Genomic DNA, 27,956 nt, shown 5'->3' with positions numbered 1-27,956 from the left:
CTTTCTTTTGTGTTTCCCTTTATAGAGAAGTGCCAGCCAAACTAGGAAGTGGCCATGATGACCTTTGGCCTTAGCCTCTCTTTTGCCTCAGATTCCTGGGGCCTTACAGCCTAAGGTCAGTCAGAGCAGGAAACCAGACCTCAAGACCTCAAGCAGAGCAAATGGGGATAGTTCCACAGACTGGCAAGAGCCTTCGTGCTTTCAGGGGAAACCCTTCTGGGCTCATCTCTGCTGTAGACCATAGAAGATGCAGACTCAGAAGTCTTAGTAGGGAGTTGGCCCATATTTGGTGACCTGACACACAATTGGCAAAGCTCTCTTCCTGCCTTTCAGTCCTGTAATAGTAACATAAATAACGGTAACCATGGCAGCAGCCGTTTATTGGGTGCTTCCATGCACTAGGTCTGCGTAGGGCTTTCTGTGTATACTCACACGTAGCCTTCATGGCCACTTGTGAGGGAGATGGTTAGTCCTGGTTCCTAGATGAGGAACAGAGAGGTCCAAGTAATGTGCTCAGAGCTTATGAGTGGCAGGGCTGGGATTTGAACCCAGGGCTGTCTCCCAGCGTGTTCCCATTCTGGCTCAGTTTCTAGATGAGGTGCTTTTCTGCTCCAGAATCCTCCCCTTCCTCTACCAGAGTCACTCATGGGCTCCTTCACCTGTTACGCAATGTGCTAAAACTAAAAAAAGGGCAAATGAGGCAGGGCCTGTGTCCAGGAACTTGGGACATGTAGAGAGAGAAGGCAGGATACCCAAAGAAGAACTTCTCTCTCCTTCTCCAGAGCCTTCCCTGAACAACTTACTGAGGGCCTTTTCTCCCTGTTATGTGCTTTCCTAGCCCTCAGTATTTTCCTTTATAGAATGTAGCACAGTCTAAAGGGCACATTTGTTGAATATAATTCTTTAATCATTACTAACCCCTTAGGCCTGCCCCTGAGTCCTGTGAGGCACTCCCAGAACTTTTGTCTCCCCTCCCACTTCATTGTAACTGATGCCTAGCAGAGCGTCTGGCCCACTGAGGGTGCCCAGTATTTATACGTTTGGAGGGGGGACATGGGGATATCTCATGTGAGCAACTGGGATCAATGATAGAGGGTCAAGGAAATGGTAGAGACAGGTGCTTCAGAAATGAACGAAGCGGGGGCCGGTTAGTGAAGGGAGTGGGATTAACCTGAAGGAAGGGTGACTGGTAGGTGAAAGAGACGGGGCGGCCCAGGGAGGAGGGACGGGATGTGCAACCGTGTAGAGGTGGGGATAACACAGGACGTGTCGGAAACAGTCGGTTAGCATGGTACAGTTGGAGCGGAGGGTTGGTGAGAGAAGTAGGAGATGAGGTAGGAAGGACAGATTGGGTCAGATTATGGAGGGCTTTGAGTGTCAGGGTTTAGCTGTTAGGGAACAGGGAGCATTTAATGGGATTGGAGCAGAGCAGTAAGGGGGTGAAACGGGCATGCAGGGAGGAGCAGTGTGGCAGTGCCGTAGGGCTGGATTAGTGGAGGGAGGACCGTGCTGGGTCAGAGGCTGGCAGGGTGGGCCGCTTCGACGTGGGGGAGTGGGAGAAGGAAGAGTCAAAGGAGACTCTGAGGTCTGAAGCAGGGTGAGTGGGAGAATGTAGACGTACAGTCTGGGGTGAGTGGCCGGAAGAGAAGGTGCTTCTCTGCCGTAGACATACGAAGCTTCAAAGGTGTGATGTCTGGGCGGAGAGGCCCAGAGGTGGAGCGAGATGACGACTGATGTAGCTAAAGTGCGAGCTCTGAGAAGGCCTGGGCCGCCTGTAGAGTGAGCTGTGGAGACAGCCTCGAGGGGTGGCCGCATTCCGGGACCAGAAGAGGAGGTGGAGCTGGAGCCCCATGGAGGCCTGGAAGTGGGGGCTGTTGGGCAGCAGAGGTTCCAGTTAAGCACCCAGACATTCGGGATTATATTCCCAGTTGTACTCTCTGAGATAAAGAGTTACAGTCCATAATCCGAAAGCCTCGATCTGTTTCCTTTCTATGAAGGGAATTACAACCGCTTATTCTTTTCTAAGGGAGAAATGAGACCAGACACGCTAACTGAATAAGCAGCTTACTATATCACTGTTGTAACAAAATTGAGGAAGACACTTGGCTGATTAGTCATTACAGTGCATTCTCCATGGAAACAACTGTGTATTAATAGAATTGAAAAAGATCAGCAACCAAAGAAAAAAATCAATTGGATCTCATCAAAATGAAAAACTTGGGTGCATTAAAGGATACTACCAAGAAAGTGAACAGACAGCCCACAGGATGAGAGACCTGTTCAAATCATGATCTGAGGACTTGTATTTAGACCATGTAAAAGAACTTTTATACTCCAATAATAAAAGGGCAACGCAAGTAAGAATCTGAATAATGTTTCTGTAGTGCAGATGGCTGATAAGCACATGAAAGGCTGCTCAACATCATGATCATCAGGGAAGGGCAAATCTAAACCACAGTGAGATTTGTATCATTGTGTCGCCTTCACACCTACAAGAATGGCTGTGGTCAATAAGATGTATAAGTTTTGGTGAAGATGTAGAGAAATTAGGACCCCCACAGATGGTTGGGGCGAACGTAAAATGGTGCAGCTACCGTGGAAAAGTCTGGCAGTTCCTAGAAGTTCAAATATAGAGAGTCACCATATTACCCAGCAATCCCATTCCTATGTACATACCCAAGAGAAATGAAAACTTACGTCTGCACAACAGCTTGTACATGAATGTTCATAGCAGCACGATTCATAATAGCCAGAAAGCGGAAGCCGCTCAAGGGTCCATCAATTGATGAGTGGATAAATAAACGACATATTCACCCAGCGGGGTATTATTTGTCAGTCAGAGGGAATGAAGAACTGTTGCATCTACATCATGGATGAATCTTGAAAATATGTTAGGTGGAAGAAGTCCGACACAAAAGCTTCTATGTTGTGGGATTCCATTTATGTGAACTGCCTAGAACGGGCAAATCCATCAAGACAGGAAGCCGATTATTGGTTGCCAGGGACTAGGAGGAAGGAGTGACTCCTAATGGGTATGGAGTTTGTTTTTAGGTAATGAAAATGTCCTGTAATTACATAGTGGTGATGGTTGCACACCTAGTGAATGTAGTAAAAACCAATATATTCACCTATTTAAAAGGGTAAATTTTATGGTATGTAAATTATATTTCAAAAACCCCACGAAAACAACAAACCCATCGCATCACTAAAAAGGAAAAAAAACCAAAAGGATAGTTCATTCCTTCTTTGCATTCAGGATGCCTCTTAGCCCCTTGTTGTTTGCAAGGTAGAGTTTTGGAGGGGTAGAGTAGACGACCGGTTCCCCCTTCCTGTGAATAAAGGTCCCACTGTGTTTTCAGAAGTTGAATTACTCATCACACATCCCTTAATGGGCTGACTTCTATTCCGGGGCAAGTCTGGGTTTTTGAAGCAGTGTTGGTTGTCTTGGATTTTTCTTAGATTACCTTTCCTAAGAAAATCTTGTGCATTATTTCTGTCTTTCTACAGAATGTGTCTGCACAGGACACATTCATCATGAGTTTGCCACAAAAAAGCAGGTGTTTGGTTTTTCTGACTGCAGAGTACACGGGACATTTTGCCAAAATATCCAGCACCTGTTTTTTTAATGGCAAAATGTATTGGTGTCTTCTTTCAGAACTGGAGTGTCACTTATAGCATGTGTGGATGATAGTTTTACCGTTTTTTTTTTTTTAATTTTTTTAACGTTTATTTATTATTGAGAGACAGAGAATGAGCATGAGCATGGGAGGGGCAGAGAGAAGAGGAGACACAGAATCTGAAGCAGGCTCCAGGCTCTGAGCTGTCAACACAGAGCCCAACGCGGAGCTCAAACCCACAGACGATGAGATCATGACCCATGCCGAAATTGGACGCCCAACCGACTGAGCCACCCAGGCGCCCCTAGTTTTACAGTTTTTGTTTAACTCACATGCCAATTTATGGATCAAGAAAAGGCCGGTAAACAAGTTCAGCTTGGCTTCTGTGAGCGAAACAGAGGGGACCCCATGAGAGTAATTTGTCCAAGTACCTCTGCCAAACAAATCCAGATGATGCAATTGTCATCTGACCTTTTTGTGCCTTAAGTCAGCTTTTTTAGAATTTCCAAGAAGATGCAAATTCCTCTCTTTCCCTAACCAAAGGTTTCATGAAGGCAGAACATTTCCAATCATGTATGTGTGGCTTATGATAGAGTGAATACCTGCCCACAAAGGCCCATTACTCTTCCTCTTCATTGCATGGTTTAGCCAGGCTGAAATATGCAGTTTACTTAAAAATGTCCCAAGCTTCTACTTGTCATGAAGTTATATTCTTCCAATCAGATCTTTTGTCGTTGTTAGGGACTGGATCCTTAAGCACTACCGTTCACTGTTGCGTAGGGAAAGAACATTGACGAGGAGTCGGGACCCCAGGACTCTCATTCTGTGCCAGGCTCTCTGGGACCTGGATCACTGCGCAAATAAGGCTTTGGACTAGAAGGCCTTTTGGGTCCCTGCTAACTCTTAACGATTCTGTTCAGATGTTATGTACCCAGTTAGTCACTGCAGAGGTCCTTCAGTTTTGTCTTGTGATTTTTCCAAACTTCATTCAGATGTTGAAATCTGGTCCCTTGTTGCTACAGCAATTATGAGCCCCTTGTGACAGGGAATGTGTTTTTACCTGCCATGTTTTTGAGTGAACCTGTGGGGAGGTGCCTGGCTGGCTCAGTCGGAAGAGCGGGTCACTCTTGATCTTGGGGTTTTGAGTTCGAGCCCCATGTTACATGTAGAGATTACTTTAAAAAAATCTTGAAGCAAACCTGTGATCTTACATGGGCCATAGGAGGGGGGAGTGCCTTCCAGGCAGAACAGCTGTGGGGAGGTCCACTTGTACACGGACTACTGCACTTTGGGTCCTGTGACTCTGCAGACCGGCTACACGCGACTGATCAGGGATCAGCGCCTGAGGTAAGGGGAGCCACCTACAGGCTGGGTGTGAAGGAGAGCAGTGTCCTGTGGTGTGTGTGACAGAGCACCCTATACAGGATGCAGGCTGGGAGAGGGACTTGGCCAGGGCAGCGGAGCAGAGTCACAGAGAAACCCGGGGAGAAGGCGGATAGCAAAGCCACCAGGGAGCAGAAATGGACACTGTCCCTAATAACAATAAGAAGCAGTAGCAGTAGGATCAGAGACAAAAGTTGAAAAAGAGACTTGCTTGAATTCCTCTTGGAGAGGTAGAGCTGCTGCCTTCCGTGTGGCTCGTGCTCAGCCGTGGGTGGGCTTCCTTGGGGGTTCCTGGCTCCTGGTTCCTCACTTCTCTTTGTACCTGTGAATATCCATTGCCTCCCATGACCTGCTCTTTACTGTCTGAAGGAACCTCATAGACACTTCTGGGAACTCGCACATCTGTGTAATGTAGAGACGTTGTAAAGTATCTTGCCATGAATAGTAAGAGTATCAGTTGGTTTACAGTTTTACAGGCCTCAAATGCACTGCTGTTCTCCTACGGACGGAAGGTAGCTAGTTGGCGCTGTGAGACGTAGCTCATCTATTTGGGTCATTCGGTCATTTCATAGGCATGCAAACATCACATGCCTACTGTGTGAAAGATACTGTTTTATGCCTTGCCTCCATGTTATTTCTGGCATATTTTTTTCTAGTTTATCATTGTAAGAGATTGTAGTGCCATGGTCTTCATTTTTGCTGTTTTTATTGAAGGCTTTTTTTTTTTTTTTTATGAATGTAATTGTCAAATTGGCTTACGTACAACACCCAGTGCTCATCCCACAAGTGCCCTCCTCAGTGGCCATCACCCATTTTTCCTCTCCCCCACCCCCCCAAAGGCTTTGTGTTTTGAAAAGTAGAGGGTACGTTCCATTTCTCTAGTAACGTTAATTCATTAAGCAGGCAGTCTGTAATGCATTTTGCAACATTCTCTCCTTTCTTTTAAATATCCAGTAAAATTGAAGTGATCATTTCCTTTTCACATGAAGAAAGTGAGGCTTAGGAGCAGTAAGTAACTTGCCCTGGGTCTCAGAGTAGTCATAGGAGAGCTGGCCGCCCAAACCTCTCTGACTTAAAGCTCATGCTCTTAACCACTAGGCTGGACATCCGGACTTTCAGTTCAGAAAATAAATGAATAATGAACACCAAATTACTCCTTCATCAAAATTCTCCCGGTGCTTTGGGCACAAGGCTAGATGACCTCCTCCACGAAGCCTTTTGCTCATCTCTGTCCTTCTCCTCACACCCATACATCACCCCAACAAAGGAAATCTCACCATGTACATCCTCTGGTGCTTCTGAGTCCTGTAGCACTTGTAGCACAGACCATTAGTCCTCCTCTCTCGGGGTCTCCCTGAAGCGCCTAGCACCAAGTCTTGCGCACAGAGTTGATGCTTGATGTGTGTTTGTAGAAGTGTAGAATGGATGGCTTATTTTCCTTTCACCTAAGACCCTTTGATAGCTCTGTGCTGATCCTGCTTTTGTGCTTTTAAATAAAAAGAAAGTGAAATAATCATGAGCAAATACTCTTATATCTTTGGATTTGAAGTCCATTTTTTGTAGGGAGTGTGTTGTGGGTCTTGTTTTGAATCCAGATTGAAAGGTCTAATCTGCCTTTTAATTGGAATGTTTAGTCCATTGACATTTTTTAAGTTGAAGTATAGTTGACCTAGTTATAGACTAATATAACTGTATTAGTTCCAGGTGCACAACGTCGTGGTCCGCCGGTTCTACACACTATGCAGGACTCACCACAATAAATTGCCATTTGTCACCATACAAAGTTACTACAGAGCTACTGACTGTATTCTCTATGCTATACTTTTCATCCCCATAACTCACTTTATACCTGGAAGTCCTTACTTATTACTATTTTTTTAATTTAAAATGTGTTTATTGGGATGGTTTTCCACTCATTTGGATTCAGATTGCTTTCGGTGCTGCTTCCGTCTGAAGAAGCACCCTCTGTAAGCTTTGCCTTTCTTCCTTGTAGGTTGGCAGAGGACAGCCAACACAGAACACTACTGTTTTGTGCGTGGCCAAAGATGGTGGTGATTTTGCAGCACTGGACGTTTCATTGCTTCTTACGCTTCCTCCGTTCTTGCAGGAAGGGATTGAGGAGGTCCTTTGCGAGGGGCATGTTCTTGAGGGGAGGTTGTCACCGCCGAAAAAGCTTGAAGTTTGCATCTCTTCGTTCCTTTCACCTATTTGGCCCGTCACCTCCACTCTCCTCCCCTCTGGCAACCTCTCATTTGTTCTGTGTTTCTATTTGTTTTGTTTTTTAGTTTCTAAATATAAGTGAAATCACATAGTATTTGTCTTTTTCCGTGTGACTTATTTCACTTAGCATGATACCCTCTGGGTCCATCCATGTGGTTGTGAATGGCAAGATTTCATTCCTTTTTTTATGGTTGAGTTATATTCCACATCTTCTTTATCCATCCATTGCTGAGCACTTGGGTAGCTTCCATATCTTGGCTACTGTAAGTAATGCTGCAGTAAACATAGGAGTGCATGTATCTTTTTGAATGAGTGTTTTTGTTTTCTTTGAGTGAATACCCAGTAGTGGAATGTGATTTCTATTTTTAATTTTTTGAGGAACCTCCATACTGTTTTCCACAGTGGCTGCACCAACTTACTCTTCTGTCAACAGTTCATTAGAGTTCCCTTTTCTCCACATCTTTGCCAACACTTATTTCTTGTGTTGTTAGTTTTTTTAAGTTTATGTACTTATTTTTGAGAGAGAGAGAGAGACAGCACAGGCACATGAGTGGGGGAGGGGAATAGAGGAGGAGAGACAGAATCCCGAGCAAGCTCTGTGCTGTCAGTGCAGAGTCCAGCGTGGGGCTTGAACCCATGAACGGTAAGATCGTGCCCTTAGCCGAGACCAAGAGTCAGACACTCAACCGACTGAGCACCCCGTTGTGTATTTGGTACCAGCCATTCTGACGGGGGTGAGGGAATATTGCATTGTGGGTTTGATTGGCATTTCCCTGATGATTAGTGACATTGAGCATCTTCTCATATGTCTGTTGGCCATCTGGGTATCTTCTTTAGAAAAATGTCTGTGCACATCCTTTGCCATTTTTTGATAAGAGTTTTTGAGGGTGTTGTAGGAGTTCTTTATATATTTTGGATTTTAACCCCTTATTGGATATATCATTTGCAAGTGTCTCCTCCTATTTAGTAGGTTGCCTTTTTGTTTTGTTCGTGGTTTCCCTTGCTGTGCGAAGGCTTTTTAGTTTGATGTAATCCCAATAGTTTGTTTTTGCTTTTGTTTCCCTTGCATGAGGAGATAGATCCAGAAAAATGTTGCTAAAGCCAGTGTCCAAGAGATTACAGAGTATGTTTTCCTTTAGGAGTTTTATGGTTTCCAGTCTTACATTTAGGTCTTTATACCATGTTCAGTGTACTTTTGTGCATGATGTAAGGTGTATGGTGTAAGCAGGTGGTCTGCTTTTATTTTTTTGCATGTAGCTGTCCAGTTTTCTCAACACTATTAAATGAAGAAACTGTCTTCTCCCCATTGTATGTTCTTGCCTCCTTTGTCTTAGATTAATTGATCATAAGTAAGCATGGGTTTATTTCTGGACTACCTATTCTGTTCTGTTGACTTATGTGTGGCAGTACCATACTGTTTTGAATACGATAGTTTTATAGTATAGCTTGAAATCTGGGATTGTGATACCTCCAGCTTTTTCCTTTCTCAAGATTGCTTTTGCTGTTCACAGTCTTTCATGGTTCCTTACAGATTTTAGTATTACTTGTTCTAGCTCTGTGAAAAATACTGTTAATATTTTGAAAGGGGTTGCATTGGATCTGTAGATTGCTTCGGGTAGTGTAGACGTCTTAACAAGATTAATTCTTCCAATCCATGAGTGTGGTATCTTTTCATTTTCTTGTGTCATCTTCAGTTTCTTTTAACAGTGTCTTGTAGTTTTCAGAGTAAAAGTCTTTCACTTTCTTGGTTAAATTTATTCCTAGGTACTTTATTCTTTTTGATGCAATCATAAATAGAATTGTTTTCTTAATTTCACTTTCTGCTACCTTGTTATCAGTGTATAGAAGTGCAACACATTTCTATATGTTAACTTCGTATCCTACAACTTTACCAAATTCATTCGTTAGTTCTAATTGTTTCAGTGGAGTCTTTAGGGTTTTCTATATATAGTATGTCATTTGCAAATAGTGCCAGTTTCACTTCTTCCTTACCAATTTGGATGCTTTTTATTTCTTGTCTGATTGCTGTGGCTAGGACTTCCAGTTCCATATTGACTAAAAGTGGCAAAAAAGGACATCTTGTCTTGTTCCTTAACTTAGGGGAAAGTCTTTTCTGTTTTTCCGCCATTGAGTATGATGTTAGTTGTAGGTTTGTCATACATCGCGTCTATTATGTTGAGGTTTGAACATATACTAAAAGCACTGAATTTTTACTCCCCCCATTTTTATGTATATGATGTCATAGTTTACATCTCTCTATTTTGTGAATCCCTTCACGAATGCTTTAAATATGATTGATTTTACTACCTTTTTTTTTTTTTTTTGAGAGAGAGAGAGAGAGAGAGAGAGAGAGAGAGAGAGAGAGAGACTGTGTGTGCACCAGCAGGGGAGGGGTAGAGAGAGGGAGAGACAGACAGAATCCCAAGCAGGCTCTGCGGTGTCAGCTCAGAGCTGGACGTGGAGCTCGAACTCAAACTGTGAGATCGTGACCTGAGCCAAGATCAAGAGTCAGAGGCTTAACCAAGCCACGCAGGCACTCCCTACTTTTGGCTTTTAACCTTTATACTAGCTTTATAAGTGATTGATCTACTTACCTTTACTCTATGTTTGCTTTCACCCATGAAATTTTTTCCTTTCATGATTTTCTTCTAGTTAATGTTCTTTTCTTTTTCTGCTTAAAGAAGTCCCTTTAATGGCCAGTTTAGTGATGAACTCCTCTAACTTTTGTTTGTCTGGGAAGCTCTCTCTGAATAACCTTGCTGGGTGGAGTATTCTTGGTTGTAGGTTTTGGCACTTTTAATATGTTATGCCACTCCCTTTTGGTCTGCAGTGTTTCTGCAGTAAAATCAGCTGCTAGTCTAATGGACTTTCCCTTGTTCGTAACTGTTTGCTTTTTTCTTGCTGTTTTTAAGATTCTGCCTTTATCTTTAATTTTTGATATTTTAATTATTATGTCTTGGTGTGGACCTCCTTGGATTCATCTTCTTTGGGGCTCTTTGGATATCTCTTTCTTCCCCTATGTTAAAGAACGTTTTAGCTATTATATCTTCAAATAAGTTTTCTGCCCCTTTTTCTCTCTTCTTGTGGGACGCCTATGATGCAAATGTTAGTACACTTGATGTTGTCTCAGAGACCCCATAATCTACCCTCATTTTTTAAAATTCTTTTTTCTTTTTGCTGTTCAATAGATACTTTCCATTATCCTGTCTTTCAGATTGCTGATCTGTTCTGCATCTGCTGATCTACTGTTGATTTCTTCTCCTGTATTTTTCATTTCAGTTATATTCTTTAACTCTGGTTCTTTTTTATACTTTCTGTCTCTTTGTTGAAGTTCTGAGTTCATCTACTCTTCTCTCAAGTCTGGTGAGCATCTTTATGACTGTTATCAGATAGATTGCTTATCTCTGTTGTGTTTAGTTCTTTTTCTGAGGTTTTGTCTCATTCTTTTGTTTGGAGCATGTTTGTCTCCTCATTTTGTCTGACGTTCTGTGTTTGTTTTTATGAAGTAGGTGAAACAGCCACCTCTGCCTGGTGTAGGGACGTCTCTGCATAGACTGTGTGTGCCTGGCAGCTTTGGCTGGCTGACTGGAGCATTAGTGGGTGCCAGCTAGGGGTCCCGGGGTGTTCTCTGCAGGGAGCACCCTGGCAAGAAAAACTGAAGCTGGTACAGATGAGGGTGGGATGGGCGTCTGGGGCCACCTTGGTAGGTCAGCTGGCACTTGGGTGGGTGGGTTGTGGGGGAACACCTTGGGAATATGGCTAGAGCTGGTGTGGGCTAGGGTCCCAGAGCCCACTGAGGCAGTAGGCCAGCTAGAGCGTCTAGCCTCTGTTCCCATCTGTGCTACCAACGTGGAGGGGCTCACCAGCACTTCTGACCCCAGAGAGAATTCTAGCAATCCCCACCATTTGTCAGACACTCGGGAGTTAGTGAATGGGTTTCCTTCACCTTTAATCTCGTTGCCTTTTAAACCATAGCTTTTTTTCTGTGTGCCAGGGCAGGTGAATCTGCACAGGAGTCCCTCAGTGCAATCCCTTTCTGCTACAGTCCACAGTGTCAGAGGTGGGGTGCCTGTTGTCACTATGTTTCCATCTCTTTTGCCATTCTTTATGTGGTCCCTTTATCTTTTGTTGTGCAGAAGCTGTTTGATCAGGCACCAGTTCTTCAGGAGGATTTGCTTTCTATGTAGGTGTAGAATTGGTGTGACCATGGGAGGATTTGAGTTGAGTGTCTTCCTGTGTTGCCATCTTGGACTCTCCCCTAGTCTGCTCACATTTAGTGTAATTATTGATATGGTTGGATTTGGTTCTACCTTTCTGCTGTTTTCTGTTTGTCTCATGTAGTTTTCATTTTCCCATTCTCTCCTGCAAGTTATAAACCTTATGATATTGTTTGCTTTAGTCTTACATTTTAAAAATCTAGAAATAGCTTTTTATATTTACCTACCGGTTTCACATTTCAGTGATCTTTGTTCCTTCCTGTACATTTGAAAATTATCATCTGGTGTTATTTCCCTTTAACTTTCAGAATTTCTTCCTCATGCATTGAGGTGTGGGTCTGTTGGTGATGAATTCTCTTAGCTTTATGTTTGAAAATATCTTTATTTCACCTTCATTTTTGAAAGTTAGTTTTGCTGGAATTTAATTCAAGATTGATAGAATTTTTTTATTTCAGCACTTTAAAGAAGTGTCTTTTGGTGTCTATTATTTCTTTTTTTATATTAATTTTTTTGGGGGTCTGTTATTTCTGATCAAAAGTTACCTATCATTAGATATAAATCCTGTATGTGATATGTTTTTTTTTTTTTTCTGGCTGCTGTCAAGATTTTTTTCTCTTATCTTTGCATTTGCAGTTTGACTATGATTTGCCTAGGAGTGGGTTCTTACTATTCTGCTTTGCATTATTGAGCTTCCAGGGTCTGCAAATTGATGTGTTTTTTTCTCTAGTTTGGGGAAGTTTGGGCCATTATTTTTTCAAATATTCTTTGTGATCTATTGTCTCTTTTCAGTTACGTATGGTTAGACTATTGGATATTGTCCCACAGTTATCTAGGTAGGTAGGTTCTGTTTATTTTTTTCTTCTCCCCCCCCCCAATTGGTTAATTTCTTTTTATTTAACTTCAGCTACACCGACTTTTTATTTATTTACTTACTTTGCCTTCCTTCTCTATTAAAAAAGTGCATTGAATTTTTCATTTCATTTACTTTTCTTTCCAGCTTTAGAGTTTCCATTTGGTTCTTCTTTATAGTTTCTATTTTTCTGTTTCCCCGTAGTTTCTTTTTCTCCTATTTCCCCTTTGTCCATTCCTTATCTATATATTTTCTTTTAGCTCCTACACCTGCTGTAAAGTTCCTGTCTGCTGATTGCAACATCAGGTCATCTTGGCTTTGGTTTCTATAGACTGCTTTTTCCTTTGAGCGTGGGTCACATTTTCTTGTTTCTTCACATGTCTAGTGATTTTTGATTCAATAGTAGACATTGTAATGGTGCGTTATAGAGGTTATAGATAATGCTGCAGTCCTCCTGAAGGATTTTTGTGTCAGCAGGTAGTTAATGTGAGGAGACTCAAGTTCCAAATTAGCAGTGGGCTGAAATCTCCATTCAGTTCTTTTAGTTTTGCAGCTGCTGCTTTTTATCTTGGCCACCCTCTGCCCCCCCCCCCCCAATGTCTCCAGCCAAGAATTTGAACAGATTTTATTTGCAGATTTGGGTGTTTGCCAGCCCTGAACCCTGTCTACGGCCACCCTGAACCATACCTCATAGAGGTTGGTGAGTGCTCTTGGGCAAAACATGCAAATTATTAAATCTAACCAAGTGCAGTTTCTTTCCTTCAAAGGCCGACTCTTCTAGTTTCTGCCTGCTTTTGCCTTCACATAATTTTTAAGTATTTTGTTCACATTTTGTAATTGTATATAGAAGGGTGATGTGACTAAGCTATTTTGTCACAGTTGGGAGCCAGAAGCCAAGCACATACCCTTTTTTTTTTTTTTTTAACTTTTAATTTTTAATTTTATTTATTTATTTTTTTTCAACGTTTATTTATTTTTGGGACAGAGAGAGACAGAGCATGAACGGGGGAGGGGCAGAGAGAGAGGGAGACACAGAATCAGAAACAGGCTCCAGGCTCTGAGCCATCAGCCCAGAGCCTGATGGGAGCCTGATGCGGGGCTCGAACTCACGGACCGCGAGATCGTGACCTGGCTGAAGTCGGACGCTTAACCGACTGCGCCACCCAGGCGCCCCAAGCACATACCCTTTAAGACTTGCATTCATACTCCTCCTCAGCCTTGGGCTGATCCACTGTGGAGGGAACAGGGCTTTTTCCTCAGGGAGCAACAGTTTCAGACAAGGGATAGAGAGGGCACAGAGCACCATGGGAGTGTCTCAGTCAGCTTGGGGGTGCCGTACCAAAGTACCCCAGGTGGGGTTGCTTAAACAACAGAAATTTTTTTCTCAGCTCTAGACTGGAAATCAAAGATCAAAGAGTTGGCAAGTTTGGCTTCTCTTGAGGCCCCCTGCCTTGGCTTTCACATGGCCACCTTCTCCCTGTGCCCTCATGTGGCTTTTTCTCTGTGTGTCTACATCCCTGGTGTCTCCTCCTGTCTTATAAGGACACTAGTCTTGTTGGGTTAGGACCCATTATTATGCCCTCATTTAACCTTGATTACCTCCTTAAATTCCCCATTTCCAAGTACAGTCACACTGGAGATTAGGGCTTCAGTGTAAATTTGTCAGGGTGTGGGGTACACATAACTTAGTCCATAGTGGAGCAAAATCAAGGCTGGGCATGGTCTGAGAGCAGGCAGGAGAGACAGAGCTGTGTTGGATGGAAGGAATCGGAATACCTTTAATCAGTCATTAAGTCATTCACCATATAAATGCGGGATGCTGCTGTGTTCCAGGCACATAGTGAAGGGCTAATGGTTCAGTATGGATGGACACGACTGGCCCTGGCCCTGTTCTCCGGAGCTCACAGCCGAGGAGGATAAAAAGATGTGTAGACAGACTGTGATATTGCAGTGACGATAGAGGACGTACAGGGTTCCTTGGGAGAGTTGAGGAAGGGGTCCTCAAATAAAGCTATGGGTCAGGGAAGGCTTCCTTGAGAAAATGCCTTTCTAAACTGAGACCTGAAGTATGAGTCAGGAATCAGCTGTGGAAGAAAAGTGCTCCAGGCCAGGCACAGGGATTGGCAAATGTGAGGGGCCTTAGTGTTGGGGGGGGGGGGTCCTGCATGCTGGACAAACAGAAAGTCATTTAGCACAGCTGGAGCTGGGGACCCTGTGGGAGCCGGGTGATCAGGGATAAGCCCAGAAAAGTAGTTTGGGGCCAGCTTCCTTGTTGAATCTTAACTTTGTCCCTCCAGATGGGAGATTCTTAAAGAGAATAGCTGTGTCTCCTTCCTCTTGGGGTCCTCTTTCTGGCATAGGAAGTGCATAGTGAATGTCAATAGGTGCCACGTGTTATGATTTAGGGGTAGGAGGCAGAGGTGGGGAGGTTGGGTGTGTGGGTGACCTTGCCTCCTTGGTAAAGCAGGTCAAGGGCCTGGAGATTGCCAGCTGCCTCTGACCTCACCTGCCCCAGGGCTCCGGGTCTCATGTGTGGTGGTGTTTTTCAGCCCTGGACAGCGAATCTGCCTCTAGCAGCATCCGCTTCAGCAAGGCCTGCCTGAAGAACGTCTTCTCGGTCCTGCTCATCTTCATCTACCTGCTGCTCATGGCAGTGGCTGTCTTCCTGGTCTACCAGACCATCACAGACTTCCGCGAGAAACTCAAGCACCCTGTCATGTCAGTGTCTTACAAGGAGGTGGATCGCTATGACGCCCCAGGTAGAGCCTGTCCCGGAGGGGCATCAGGGCCCAGGTCTGGGGCATTGGCTTGCAAATGAGCCACCGTTGCACTCCCACACCGGGCTGGGCACCGCGGGTAGACAGAGGAGCCGAGCACAGTCAAGGTGAAGAGTACACACCCAGAGAGCTGCTGTCAGTCAGTACCCAGAGGAGCGTGTCGTGTGCCAGGGAGAGGGGTGCACGGAGCCTGGAGTGGTCACTGCGTAACTGGGGTGGGCACGGAATGCTTTGCACGGAGATAGGATTTGAGCTGGGCTTTGATAGACAAGAAGAGAGTTTTTCTGGAAGGGGGATTAGCAGGCGCAAAAGTAAGTGTAGGGAGGCAGAGGGCTCCTCTGGAGAGGATGTGTATAGCCCGGCTGGAGCCGGAGGCCAGTGATGAGGGGCAGGGGAGGTAAAGCCATTCGGAAGTGGTTAGGGCCCTGCCTGGGGAGCGGGCTCACTGCTGTTCCTGTTCCGGTGGGAGGCTGGGCCCTGAGGAGGCTGTCGTCTCTGCTATAGAAGGTAGTGTCTCCTTCAGGGCAAGCGGGGCTGTCTCTGGGCTCTGGAATCGTGGGAGTGAACCGGAGGCATGAGCTCTGTGGCCTCGGCTGTGCCCCGCTGGTGTGTGCACCTGCTGTGCTCTCAGGATGCCAGAGTCCCCCTCTGGATGGCCTGCCCACAGGGCACAGCCAGTCTCTGGTACCTTCCACCTGGGCTTCTTGGAAGTGTGCTGCTTGTAGCTTCTTCACCCATCTTTGCCTGTCTCGTGTTCGTCCCTCTTTGTGTGTCTGTTTTGGTCCCTGTATCTGTGGGCTGTACTTTCTGTTGCTGATCTCTGGGTCTCTCTGAGCTCTGCCGGGATCTGGTGCCACATGCTGCTCTCATGCTGCTCTGTTTTGTCTCCGTCAGTGGAGCCCCACGGTGAGGTGCTGGGGTTGGGGTGGGGGAGGGACCTTTGGGGTGTGAGTTGCACACCTGGAGGCCCCAGCCAGAGCAGGAGGTGAGAGGCACGGTGACAGGTGGGGAGTCCCGCAGCCGAGCCGAGGGCCTTGCAGTGAATCCGCCTGCGGATGGCGGCGCTGCCGGGCCCGGCCGCGGAGCCCCCGCGGGGTGTGCCGAGCAGGGCGGGGAAGTAGGGTGGGTTTCGGTGCAGGTGCCAGGGAGGCTGTGCCCCAGGCCAGGAGAGGGGCTTTCTGAGGGCAGCAGCCGTGGCTCTCCACCCTCCGTAACCCTCTTCTTCTCCCTCCTCTGCCATCACCCAGAGAGTCTTGAACTTGGGTTGTTGGTGGGTGTGAAAAACTGTGTGATGTGACTGTAGGGATACGGTGCGGGACTGTGACTTCTGACACTCCCATTTTCCTGTTCGTGCTCCCCTAGGTATTGCTCTGTACCCCGGTCAGGCCCAGTTGCTCAGCTGTAAGCACCACTACGAGGTCATCCCACCCCTGAGGAGCCCTGGCCAGCCTGGGGACATGAACTGCACCACCCAGAGGATCAACTACACAGACCCTTTCTCCAACCAGACCCTGGTAACTCCTGTCTCCCCACGCCAGGCCTGGGCAGCGCACGCTGTCCACCCCGCACCCCGCAGCCCCCGGTCTTCTTCCTGCCACGAGGCCACTCACACTCCCCTCGTGCAGGCCCTTGGCCCCCAGTGACCACGAGGCTGTCCCAAATCGGGTCATGGCCATGGCTGGCTGGCTGCATCAGGCAGGGCTGTGAGGGCGTCAGCATTCTCTGATCCTCAGGGATTCCTGACAGTGCGATCAGATCCTCTCCTTGCTGGAAGGATGCAGGGAGAAGCCGGTGGGACGTAGTCAAGTGAGTCCCATTACCTGACTGCCCAACACAACTGCCAGGGTGCATTTTGAAAATAAAGATTCCTAGGTTCCACGTGGGGCCAGTCACTCCTAGGGACAGGGCCTGGGAATCCATGTTTTGAAATAAATATGTAAAGAAGCTGGTCTGGGAACAAGGACCCCAGCACTGGCATCACTCACAGCTCAGCCCAGCAGGGTTGGGGGGAAGGTGAGGGTCAGTGGCACCTGCACAGGGTGTCAAGGCAGGGAAGGAATTTTACGTTTATGTACCTCTTTTTGCATCCCGTATCCTTGTTTCGGAAAGGATTGAATGGGACCGAGTAAAAGCTTTCTAGATCAAAGTGAGGAAGGAAGGGTTTTCAAGGTAGAGGAAATAGGTTGCGTTTGTGTCTGCACTGTTACAGTAGTTGGGTGTGTGTGGAGGGTCAGGTGCCCCCGGGAGCGGCGAGCGGCGGGAGGCGAAGCTGCGGATAGAAGTAATGGCCAGGTGAGGAGAGAGTGAGTGGTCTAACCCTGGAGCCTGACTTGCCCCCCTGGGTCTAAGGTAGAAGAGTCACACTGAGGTGGTTCTGATGACCTTTGTTCCAGGCCTCCTCCTGAGATCCTGCTCAAATGGTTCCCTCGCCTGCAAAAACTGGAACAAAATAAAGTATCCATAAAAGTCCCACAAACCCAGGAGGGGTATCACCAGTGGACTAGGCGTTTTAAGCCGGTGTAAAATAGAAGTTGGGTCAGGTGGGTGGAGCAAACAAACCAGAGAAAGGCCACGCCCTACAGCGGGCGCAGGAGAGGCTTCAGGAGAGGTGAAAGCCTTCCTTCTGGCTCCCAGCTCCCGAGTCAGCTCACCCAAAGGGCAGGGCAGCGGTCAGGACAGTCATCACGGGACAGTCATCATGGGACTGGGCAGCTGCTCTTCTACCCTCCCAGGGCGCGCAGAGCTGCTGGGGACGGCGTTTCCTTCCGGGTACGAGGCCCAGGGGCCATTCCTATGTACGCAAGCCCTGGGGAGGTTCCCTGCTTGGGCACTGGGGCAGCAGAGAGAAACGGAGCAGAACTGGAGACTGGGCCTCCACGGTGCAGGGGAGGGGACAAGTACCGGGAAGGAATCTTCACACAAGAGACACGCCAAGTACCTGGCCTGGCATTGCCTGCCTGCTGCCACAGAGCGTCAGCCCCAGGCAGGGGCGCCGTGGGAGAACCGGTGAGGACAGCCACACCCCAGCCCTAAGCTAGTCACCCTGGTCCTTCTCTCGGGAGTAGGAATGGACAGCGAAGGCTCGCTAGACATTTACGGGAAACCGACAGCCTAGGAGAGGACCAAGAGGAATAAAGGAGAATGGACTCCAGAACAGGGCAATGGATGCTAATTTAAAGGAAAGGGAGAATAATTTGTAAACATTTTACGGAAGAGCTGGATGTGCCGTAGAAACACCATGCGGATTCCCGGCCGCTTCTTGCCGGCCGCTCTGGGAAACATACCAGTCGGAGAGCCGGGCAGTGCACATGCGGGTCTGTGGGTGTCCTTCCTGTCGGTGCCCCCTGAGCGGACACTTCCCAGGAGCCCGTTGCCTTCATTCCCAAACCTGTGTGTGCTGCTTGTGCTTACTGCGGTAATTACGTAATTTAAATATTATAAACATCCATGAAATAAGAGCACAAAAGTTATTTTTTAATATATATAATTATTTTCAGTTTATTCATTTATTTTGAGAGAGAGTGCACGTGGGGAGGTAGGGACAGGGAGAGAAGGGAGAGGGAGTCGCAAGCAGGCTCCACACTGTCCAGCCTCAGAGTCCAGTGCAGGGCTCGAACTCAGGAACCGTGAAATCATGACCTGAGCTGAAACCAAGAATCCTGGCTTAACTGACTGAGCCAGTCAGGCGCCCCAGGGAGAGTTGTTTGTATGGAAACTGCAGTGAAGGCAGTTACTGCGGCCAGCTCTGGGTGAAGGTCAGTATTCTCCAGCAGTTCTAGATGTGGTTCCTTTGGAGAGGAGTTCTGCCCTCAGGCCCCACAGTGGCGGAGGAGGAGGAGGAGGAGGAGGAGGAGGGATGGGGGAGCGCAGGGGAGGGTAGGAGAGCCCCCCCCCCCCCACCGCCCCACATACATGTGCACTTAACGCTGGGAAGTAGGGCCTGGCAAGTGGCAGCAAGGACATTCCCTGAGTAGGGGGGAGGTGTGACTCATCCTATCTCGCACGCAGGGAGCACCTTGGTTAGATATCTGTGTCCTTGATCGCCCCTGGCCTTGGCCACTGGGAGACTTTGCCTGGGTAGAGATCCTCTGGCGCCATGCCTGGGGTGGACTTTAGAAAATATGCCCTCTGGTGCACCCGCTTCCTGCTGTGTAGGCTGACACCTTGCAGAATTGGTGTTTGGCTTGTGGGCTTGTCCTTTACTCTGCTCCAGCTCCGCCTCCTTTGTTTGTAGTAGGAGGTCCCAGAACCCTGTAGGCTGCTGGCTGTCTGCCTCCTGGCTAGTCTGTGTGAAAGTGACACTCGAGGGCGGGGGTTGGTGCTCATCAAATCTGATGCTTTGTCAGATTTCAGATTCTCATTGTTTTCTAGTGTCTCTTGTGCCCTCGGTTTAGCTAACTTTTTTTTTTTTTTAACATTTATTTATTTTTGATAGAGAAAGAGTGTGAGTGGGGGAGGGGCAGAGAGAGAGGGAGACACAGAATCCAAAGCAGCGTCCAGGCTCTGAGCTGTCCGCATAGAGCCGGACGCAGGGCTGTGAGATCATGACCTGAGCCAAGGTTGGAGGCTTAACTGACCGAGCCACCCAGGCACCCCTGGTTTAGCTAACTTTTACTGCACACTTTGCTCTGCCACAATTAGGGCCACCGTCTTTCCAGCTTGTAGGAATGCCAGCCATATTCCCACTGTCCAGATGTTAAGTCCTTGTCTCTTTTAGATGGTTCCCACAGTACTCCAGTTCCAGAAAATAACTTTGTGCATTGGGCAGAGAATAGACTAAACTGCTGTGGAAAAGCAAACACCCCAAACAGACCCAGTGGCTGAGACCAGAGAGAAGTCTGTTTCTTTGGAGTCGGTCGGGCGTGCAGGCGGTGGGCATGTTGGGCCATGCCGCCTCGCAGGGCAGGCAGCGATGGCTTCTGTCTGCCACTCCACCATCCCCGTGGTGCAGTCTTGGTCCTCGTGGTCAGCCATGGCTTGCCAGCACGTGTATGCGTTTTCCGCTCTGGGAGGGTGCGACGTGGAGGACAAGCGGTGCCCTGTTTCGGGGCACAGTGTGGAGTCTCATGAGTCACTTTGGTGCACATTCCAGGAACTTCATCACGTGGCCACGGCCGAGGCCAGAAATGAGGCTCCAGCAGGGTGACTGTGCTGCTAAAATGTGGGATTGGGGAAGCGGTTCTAGTTCTCCAGGAGGAAGAGGGTAGCGGGAACAGAGTGCATTCTCTGCTGCCACTCAACGTGTCATGGAAAGGTTGAAAATAAATAGATGGACGGAGGTTTCCTGGGAAAAATACAACAAGAGGCAGAACAAGTGAGTGGGCACATGAACGTCAGTCACACTGCTGTACCGGGTGCCAGGGGTTACGAGAGATGTTTAATTCAGATAAAAAACTATACTATTCTCCACTAAGAATTAAGAGTTACAGATCTTTGCAAAATAGCATTCCTTTTGTATGTTTTGGGCAAAACCTATTAGGAACAAAAAATTCCATTGCCTTGAAGTGTGACTAAATGCACACGTTCCTCTTTCGCATTCGCGGATCGAATAGACACAAAGTGGGATAAGGACTGAGCGGCACAATCGTTAATGTGCAGTGAGTGTGCCTGTAGCACCTGTGCCTGATGGTGCCCGCTCTTCGACATCTGGAGAGCATTTATGGAGGTTACTGCTGTACAGATGTTTATCTGTAATTCATTAATCTGTAAATCATTTATGGTAATTAATCTGTAAATCCAGCGTCATCACAGTTAAAAGTCCCAGTTGTTTTTTTCATGGAATTTAACAGTCCAGTTTTAAAGTACATGGAGAAGAACACGTGTGTGAAAGTCACCCGCTGGGGGGTGGTGGTAGGAGGCGCATCGCGGAGGGGACCTGCCCGGTCAGATGGCAGAACAGTGTAGACCCGCAGGGATAAACTCCGCATCTGTCCCTCGTCTGGGGAGCGGGAGGTAGGTCCCTCTTTCACACCAGATGCAAAGCTGAAAGCCACACACATAAAACGTCTGAATGTAAAAAAGTTTAAAAAGCACTATAAAGAAAAGGAGAACGTGGATGTAATTTTGGTTTTCCTTCGCAAGCAAAACCTGGAAGCCATAGAGAAAAAGATTTACAGATATCACTATCAAATTTAAAGCTTCATCTAACAAGTGACATAAGAAACAAAGCTAATGGCAAAGCGACAGACCGGAAGAAGACATTTGTCCGCATACTGGACGTACGTTAGCGTCCCTTCCGAGGGCGTCCGTAGCACAGGCAGCCAGTGAGGAAAATGAACGGAGGATGGTTGCTCCCAGCGCTGGGCCAGGCGCTAGCCCGAGAGTCGCGCTGTGGGGCTGAGCGGGAGCCAGCCGTGGGCAGGAGGGGTGGCCTGTGGTCAGCTGGGGGCCGCTGGGCAAGGAGTTTGCTGGTCACCCTCAGTGTCTCTGGGGCCACAGGCGGGGCTCCCACAGGGCTGATTCTGGCCCTTGTCTCTCTGCAGAAATCAGCCCTGATCGTGCAGGGGCCCCGGGAAGTGAAGAAGCGGGAGCTGGTCTTCCTCCAGTTCCGCCTGAATGAGAGTAGCGAGGACTTCAGTGCCATCGATTACCTCCTCTTCTCGTCTTTCCAGGAGTTCCTGCAAAGGTGGCGTTTCCAGTCCGTGCCGGGCTTGCCGCACGCGGTCTCCTGTCCGCTTGCTTATCCCGGGCCGGGGTGGGCAAGCGGGGCAGTGATGGGGGCCCAACTCCAGGGACTGACCTGGAGCCTAGCTGTCCAGGAAACCTGGCTTCACTAAGGAAGCGGGTCTGGTGTGGCGAGTGTTCGGACTTGGAGGCAGAGGCTTGGTCCTGCCCGTTCGGGGGGCTAAGGCGAGAGGAGCTCCCTTGGACCCTGTGAGCCCCCTGAGGGCAGTCCCTGCCTCTGCCGGGTCTCCCCTGCGGTGTCGTGGGCAGCATGTCCGACACGCGGTGTGTGTTTGCCACACGTTTTTAACACGGGGATGAAGCTTCCTGTCTGCGTGGGGGACACACTGGGACCCAGAGTGCCCACTGGGGTCGGTAGCCACCCCAGAGGAGAGGCGGCTCCCCCGGGCTGATGAGGCCATGGGCCACCTCCCTCCCCTACTCATGTACCACTGCTCCATCCTTCCTGATCTGGGGCTTGGAGCCTCTGCCGTGGCGTCTTCCACCCTGTCTGTCCCCCAGCATTCCCTCTGCCCTCCCTGCGTGGAGCCGGGGAGCTGTCCTCCCCTCACTGGGCCTCCCAGAGGGAGGCTGGCAGCCCAGCGAGGGCTCCTCAGGGCCACCGAGGGCCAGAGTTGTCATGCTGGTGGGCGCACCTGCCCGCTCAGGGCCAGTGCTCTTGGGAGCAGGGGTTGGGGGGAGCTGCCTCGTGGCGGGTGACAACTCTCCCTCTGTTCGGAAGCCTAGAAGCAGAGCTTGGAAAGGAAGCAGGAAGTGGGCCCTGTCCTCGTGGCGGTAGCCAAGAAACCGGCTTGGAGTAGGGGCTGGAGTTTGAGTCCAGCCGACTTTGAATCCTGCTGTTGGGCCTAACTTGGCCCCTTCTTCTCTGTCCGCCCAGCCCAGACAGGGTGGGCTTCATGCAGGCCTGCGAGAGCGCCTATTCCAGCTGGAAGTTCTCCGGCGGCTTCCGCACCTGGGTCAAGATGTCCCTGGTGAGGACCAAGGAGGAGGATGGGCGGGAAGCAGTAGAGTTCCGGCAGGAGGTAGGTGGTGCTGGGTGTGCTTCGCACCGTTGGCCACTTCCACCCTGGAGTCCGGGGTGGACAGAAGCTTCGCAGGAGAGAGGACCTTGGGGAAGTCGTATGGTGAGAAGGGACCCCGTGCCAGGGAGCGGCCATGTCCCGCAGGCTGGGCATGCTCTAGGCCTTTGCCTGGGCTGCAGCCGGTCCTCCCCAGACACGTGGGCCGAGCAGGGACACCTGCATTTCACAGAGCAGGTGGCGCGCCCAGCACAGTCCGTGTTCTTGGCCGTCAGAGGCCGCTGGCCTCGTGGAAGATAGAGGACTTGCAGGGAAGACAGACTAGATACAGTGGCCTCTGAAGTGTGGTGCACGTGAGGGTCCATTGAGATGCATGAGGAAAATATTAGCTTGCTTTTTGAACTAATTTCTTGATCTCATCCTTTTTCCGTTTTTGAGTATTTTGAACATTAGAAGAAGAGTAATGCTTACGTCACTTCTGAGGAAGTCATGTATGTGGGGTATGTACTCAGAAATGTGTTACTAATGGGAAGTGTGATTGAAAGCTTTCAGCCCACTAGCCTGGAACCAGGAGATGTGCCCGAGGTTTCTAGCTACGGTCTCGGCAGCGGATGGGGGAGGACCTTGGGAATGGGCCTGGCAGTGGGGATGGGGGCAGGGGACATTTTGGTTGCCGTGGCAGGGCTGTTTGCCAGTCATCACTGAAAGCGAGGCTGCACCCCTACCTTTGGAACTTTCACCTCCGCGGTGGCAGCCCCCTTACCCACACCTACACCCTGAGGCCACCGTCCTGTGTATCAGTGGCCGAGTGCCTACAGAGGTAGCGAGGGAGTCTGTTCTGAAAACTTGGCTCCTCCTTGGAGGTGTTTCAGCAGGCTGGACCCCGAGGGGCAGCACTGGGAAAGGCCTGGGTTGGAGTAGGACCTACTCCCAGCGACACGGGGCTGTCGTTGGGCAGAAGCCATGCGCTCGTCCGGGCCCACCCCTTCCCTGTGCCCTGGCCTCTCAGACTGGAGAGGAGGAGGGTTTGGGAGGGGCTTCAGGCCGGTTTTCTTCAAGAGGACAGGCTTTGTTCCTGCCTCAGGAGGTGGAACCTACCCCCCTAGCCCCCCGGCAGTGGGTCCCTAAAGTGTGCCCAGTTTGTAAGGTAACTGTCACGTCCTGGATTTTTGCTCCACGCTTTTCTCCGAGAACTCCCGAGATCTTCCTCCTCTGGCCCCACAGCAGCCGAGGAAAGGAGCCTCGATGTGTTCACCGTAGTCAGGTGCAGCCTGGGTCTGCCCGGCTCGCCCCACGGTTCAGAACCCGAAGACCTAAGTCCCAGTGAACATGTCCATTTTCCCATGTTTGTGCCGTTCGTGATTGTCTAAGTTGGAAGTGTTTCGGTGGGTGACATGAACCCTTTTGAACAAAGTTGAAAAATGTTTTTTATGTAGTGTTTTAAAGTTTAAAATACCCATGTCTTATCTCATTTGATCCTGACCACACCTCGGTGATGCAGGCATTTTGTCTGCTGCTCTGCAAGTGGCGAAGCGTGAGGCTCAGCTCGGTGGTGGAGCCGGCCCTGTGGCCGGGGCTGGGCTCTGCCTCTGGCACCGGCCGCTCCCCGTTATACCACGCAGATTAGCAGCTTCTAGTAATCGATAACCAGATCTTACCAGACACGCCTACTAAATACTTAACAGGGAGTGAGTGCTCAGCCGGGCGGATCTGTGAGGTTGTGCTTTGTCTGTGTAAGACCTGAAGGGTTGAAAGACTTAGCTTTTAAGATCAAGTATTTTGAAATTCGAGACTTTTATGGCTTATAATTGGGTCTTCACATGATACTTTGGATACGATTTAATCATGAGTCCAGATATCTCAGGACAGATTTTGGTGACAATCCGGGACACCCATTGTACATCCCAGATGCTGTTTTCCCAGAGAACTGGAAACCGAAGTCTTGGCCCTGGTTCCAGTTTCAGGATTTGTGTATGAGATTTTTGGCTTTCTCCCTCCAGAAGATGATGTGAAGAGAACCAAGGACCAAGATCCCCTAACTTCCTTCTCCTTTCCTGCAACCCAGGTGAGGCAGGGGCGCAGAGGTTGTAACGCTTTCTCCTCTCTCTGCCTAGACGAGTGTGGTTAACTACATTGACCAGAGGCCGGCCGCTGAAAAAAGCGCTCAGTTGTTTTTTGTGGTCTTTGAATGGAAAGATCCTTTCATCCAGAAAGTCCAAGATGTGAGTATTACTTAAGGTTACAAGAGCAAACACCCTGTGCTGAGGTATTTTGGCTCATCCTTCCAGGCTGTCCTCCTCTTCTCTCATGGCACAAATCATTTTTTCATTTATGACATTCATGTCCTGTGTTTGTGTTTAATTGATCTTACCATCACTAGACAGTTGTCCCCGTGAACGTGGGGGCTTCCTCTTTTGTCTGCCATTATTTATGTGCTGCCTGGCAGAGTGCTTAGCACAGAGTACTTGCTTAGTAGTATTGAGTGGAGCGAGTAGAAAACCTGGGTTGCGTTAAGCTAATGTCTAGATTATTGCTACTGGAAGCCATTCTTTTTTTTTTTTTTTTTTGGAAGCCATTCTTTTTTCATAGGTCTCTGTTGGATAATAATCATTATTTGTCAGAGCAGAAACCTACAAGTAAAAATGAACACTGCCTCAATTAATGCCAGATTCCCAGACGCAGTCTCGGAAGAGGAGGGATGATAAGACAGCTTTGCTAGAGGAACGTTCTGGGGAGACGCCATCCCCCGGAGGCAGTCCCAGATCTGACACTGATTGGTGTTTAGGTAATCCCAGAACGTGCTGATGTGGTCGGAGCTCAGGGGAAGCGCCTTGCACGGCTAGGCCCATGTGGTGGAGGGTCTGTGTGACCTGTAGTGCTCCCTGATCATGCACCTCCACCACGAACCGGGGACGGGAAGGGCCACTTATGCAGGGGCGCGTGCGGCTCGCTGAATCCGGATCTGGGCGGAAGAGTGAACGTCTTCAGTTCTACACGTGAAGTGTGTGAGCACACGTTTTTCACTTACGCCATTCGGTAGGAAGTGCCCATTGAGACGAGTAAAGCCCACGCTCGAGGCCTGCTTTTCTCGTGTCATCACTCCGCTTCATCATGGTCCTGAACAGTGGTGCCGGTGTAACCGTTTTGTATCTGTGGACCCTGAAGCTCAGATTGTCCAAGGTCACCCTGCTGAACAGACTTGAAAGTGCTGTGGGTACCATGCTGGGGACTCAGAAAGAAATCCAAGCTGTGACCTTGACCTAGAAGCGTTTAACATTTAGTGAGTGTAGTCGATAGCTGTGAAGTGACTCATTCCAGACAGTAAGTAGCTGCCAAAGGGCTTTGTGGGATAAATGTTTCTGCCAGAGGGTTTCTCGGCTTAGTGGTCAGAGAGGGCTCCACGGAGCCGTGAAGGATCAGTGAACTCGAGTAAGAGGAAAGCGTCGCAGGCTGGGGGGCTCAGGGCATGGCCTGAAGGCAGACGTCCGGCAGGTGACACTGTCACTGGACTGCGTGGAGGGCAAGTGCGAGTAAGTGTGAGACGGGAAGAAAACGAGTAACTGACCTTCTGGAGTAGGTAGTTCTGGGGAAATTTGTCTCCAAGCCACTTCTGGGGATTAGGCTAGAAATTTAAACCTCAGTACTGAATACCTGATTTGTGCAGAACTTTTTTGAGAAAGTTTATTTTTTTCAGGATCACTTTATAGTAGGAAGGGATTAGTATTTTTCTTCTCAGACTTGAGCTGCGCACATTAAAGGTCTAGTCAGAATGAAGTACAGAGTCATGGCCGTTTTAGAACCCAAGTGTTTTTCTTGTCGCTCCAATAATCTGAGGCAGGAGGATCTTGACAGTAACACTCGTGTGACCTAGGAATCCAAGTTGAGGCAAACTGATACACTTGTGTTCGTTTGTTTTCCAGATAATCACCGCCAATCCTTGGAACACAATCGCCCTGCTCTGTGGGGCCTTCTTGGCGTTATTTAAAGCAGCTGAGTTTGCCAAGCTGAGTGTGAAATGGATGATCAAGATCAGAAAGAGGTACCTTAAAAAAAGAGGTCAGGCGGCGAACCACATAAGCTGAAGTGGCCTTGTGTTCGCAGAACTGCTCACAGCAACGGAAGTTCTGGTCACTTCCGTGCGGAGAAACGAGCCGCCGGCAATCCTGTGCTCACTTGAAACGGGCCTTGCTGGGAGGAACAGCCTGCCAGCCTGCAGCTTCTAACCTGGCCCCAAAAGAGGATGTTTAAAGCCTGATGGAACAGATCCAGTGGGTAACCTAAAACTTATTTAAGTATTTAAATTATTCATGAACAGATGACGAGGGATTGTGGAAGATGGAATTAGATCTGTATCAACTTTTCTGAAGGTTTGTGGAAGTTGCCTTTCTTCTTACTTGGTTTGGTGCACAGTTAAGCTCTAATGGGGTAATGAAGGCTCTACTTTTTACTCTAGCTTCCCCTTCCGCCCTAGTTTTCTAAAGTGGACAGAAGAGTGTGATTTTCTTTTTTCCCCAAATCCTGACTCTGCAGATGTACAGGTTATGCTTTGAAACCTCTGCACCCTGTGCCCAAAGACAAGAACCCTGTCGTCTCTGACGTCATCTGCCGTATCTCTTGGCACGCTTTCTCATTTGTTAAATAAGAAGTGGGACTTTTTTGTAAAGCTACTAGAAACCAGGAATAAGATTTCTTGTGGACTGACTAGCCACCTACCTGTCTGGCTAGAATATTTGTTGATGGAGGTGTAAGAGTGTAGAGTCATTAACATGCAAAAGCCCTGGGCCATATGTACATAGGAGGTGCCTACTCAATGTATCTTGATGATTTTATTAACAGGTAAATAAAAGTTAGGTTAATGCAAAAGGAGTCAGTGTGCCAGTATGAATACCTGCTAAATCAGTAGGCACCGGTACACTTTCATTCTGTGACCAAATGGCAGCATGAGCTTGGACTCCCAAGATGGAGGGATCTGGACTCCCGAGGTAGGTCATGAATGCGTCCAAGGAAGGGTCGGGGTGGGGTGTGGCGATGGATGGCAGTCAGGAAGAGTGGCAGAGCTAGCCGCGTAAGTGGGGTTCTCTTCCTGTCCTATAAAAGCAGCTGAGAAAGGGGTACTCAGTGTGACCCCCCAAAGCCTTCAGCTTAGCTTTTGACAAAGATGAGTACTGAAATGTTTTTCACATCGGCCG

At 48.4% G+C, this 27,956-nt stretch overlaps 1 protein-coding gene across 5 annotated transcripts in view; it reads left to right on the top strand.

Annotated features, from left to right (window-relative positions):
- Nucleotides 1-27,633, top strand: part of PACC1 (proton activated chloride channel 1) — a 48,791-nt gene extending 21,158 nt beyond the window's left edge. For 4 of the 5 annotated variants that reach the window (XM_040446399.1, XM_040446398.1, XM_040446400.1 and 1 more), the window contains 6 exons: nucleotides 14,837-15,046; nucleotides 16,427-16,578; nucleotides 21,547-21,689; nucleotides 22,626-22,770; nucleotides 24,882-24,989; nucleotides 26,688-27,633. In XM_040446399.1, the coding sequence (XP_040302333.1) occupies nucleotides 14,935-15,046; nucleotides 16,427-16,578; nucleotides 21,547-21,689; nucleotides 22,626-22,770; nucleotides 24,882-24,989; nucleotides 26,688-26,849 (822 nt within the window). In that variant the 5' untranslated portion in view covers nucleotides 14,837-14,934 and the 3' untranslated portion in view covers nucleotides 26,850-27,633. Of the gene's footprint in view, nucleotides 1-14,836; nucleotides 15,047-16,426; nucleotides 16,579-21,546; nucleotides 21,690-22,625; nucleotides 22,771-24,881; nucleotides 24,994-26,687 lie in introns of those variants that run through there. The other variant, XM_040446402.1, reaches the window with a different exon arrangement.
- The last annotated feature ends 323 nt before the right edge of the window (nucleotides 27,634-27,956 follow it).

The sequence above is a fragment of the Herpailurus yagouaroundi genome, unplaced genomic scaffold (assembly GCF_014898765.1).
Source record: "Herpailurus yagouaroundi ecotype Mexico unplaced genomic scaffold, PumYag 195, whole genome shotgun sequence".
NCBI lineage: Eukaryota > Metazoa > Chordata > Mammalia > Carnivora > Felidae > Herpailurus > Herpailurus yagouaroundi.
Note: the sequence above shows the minus strand (reverse complement) of the source record. Positions and strands in the feature narration are given on the sequence as shown.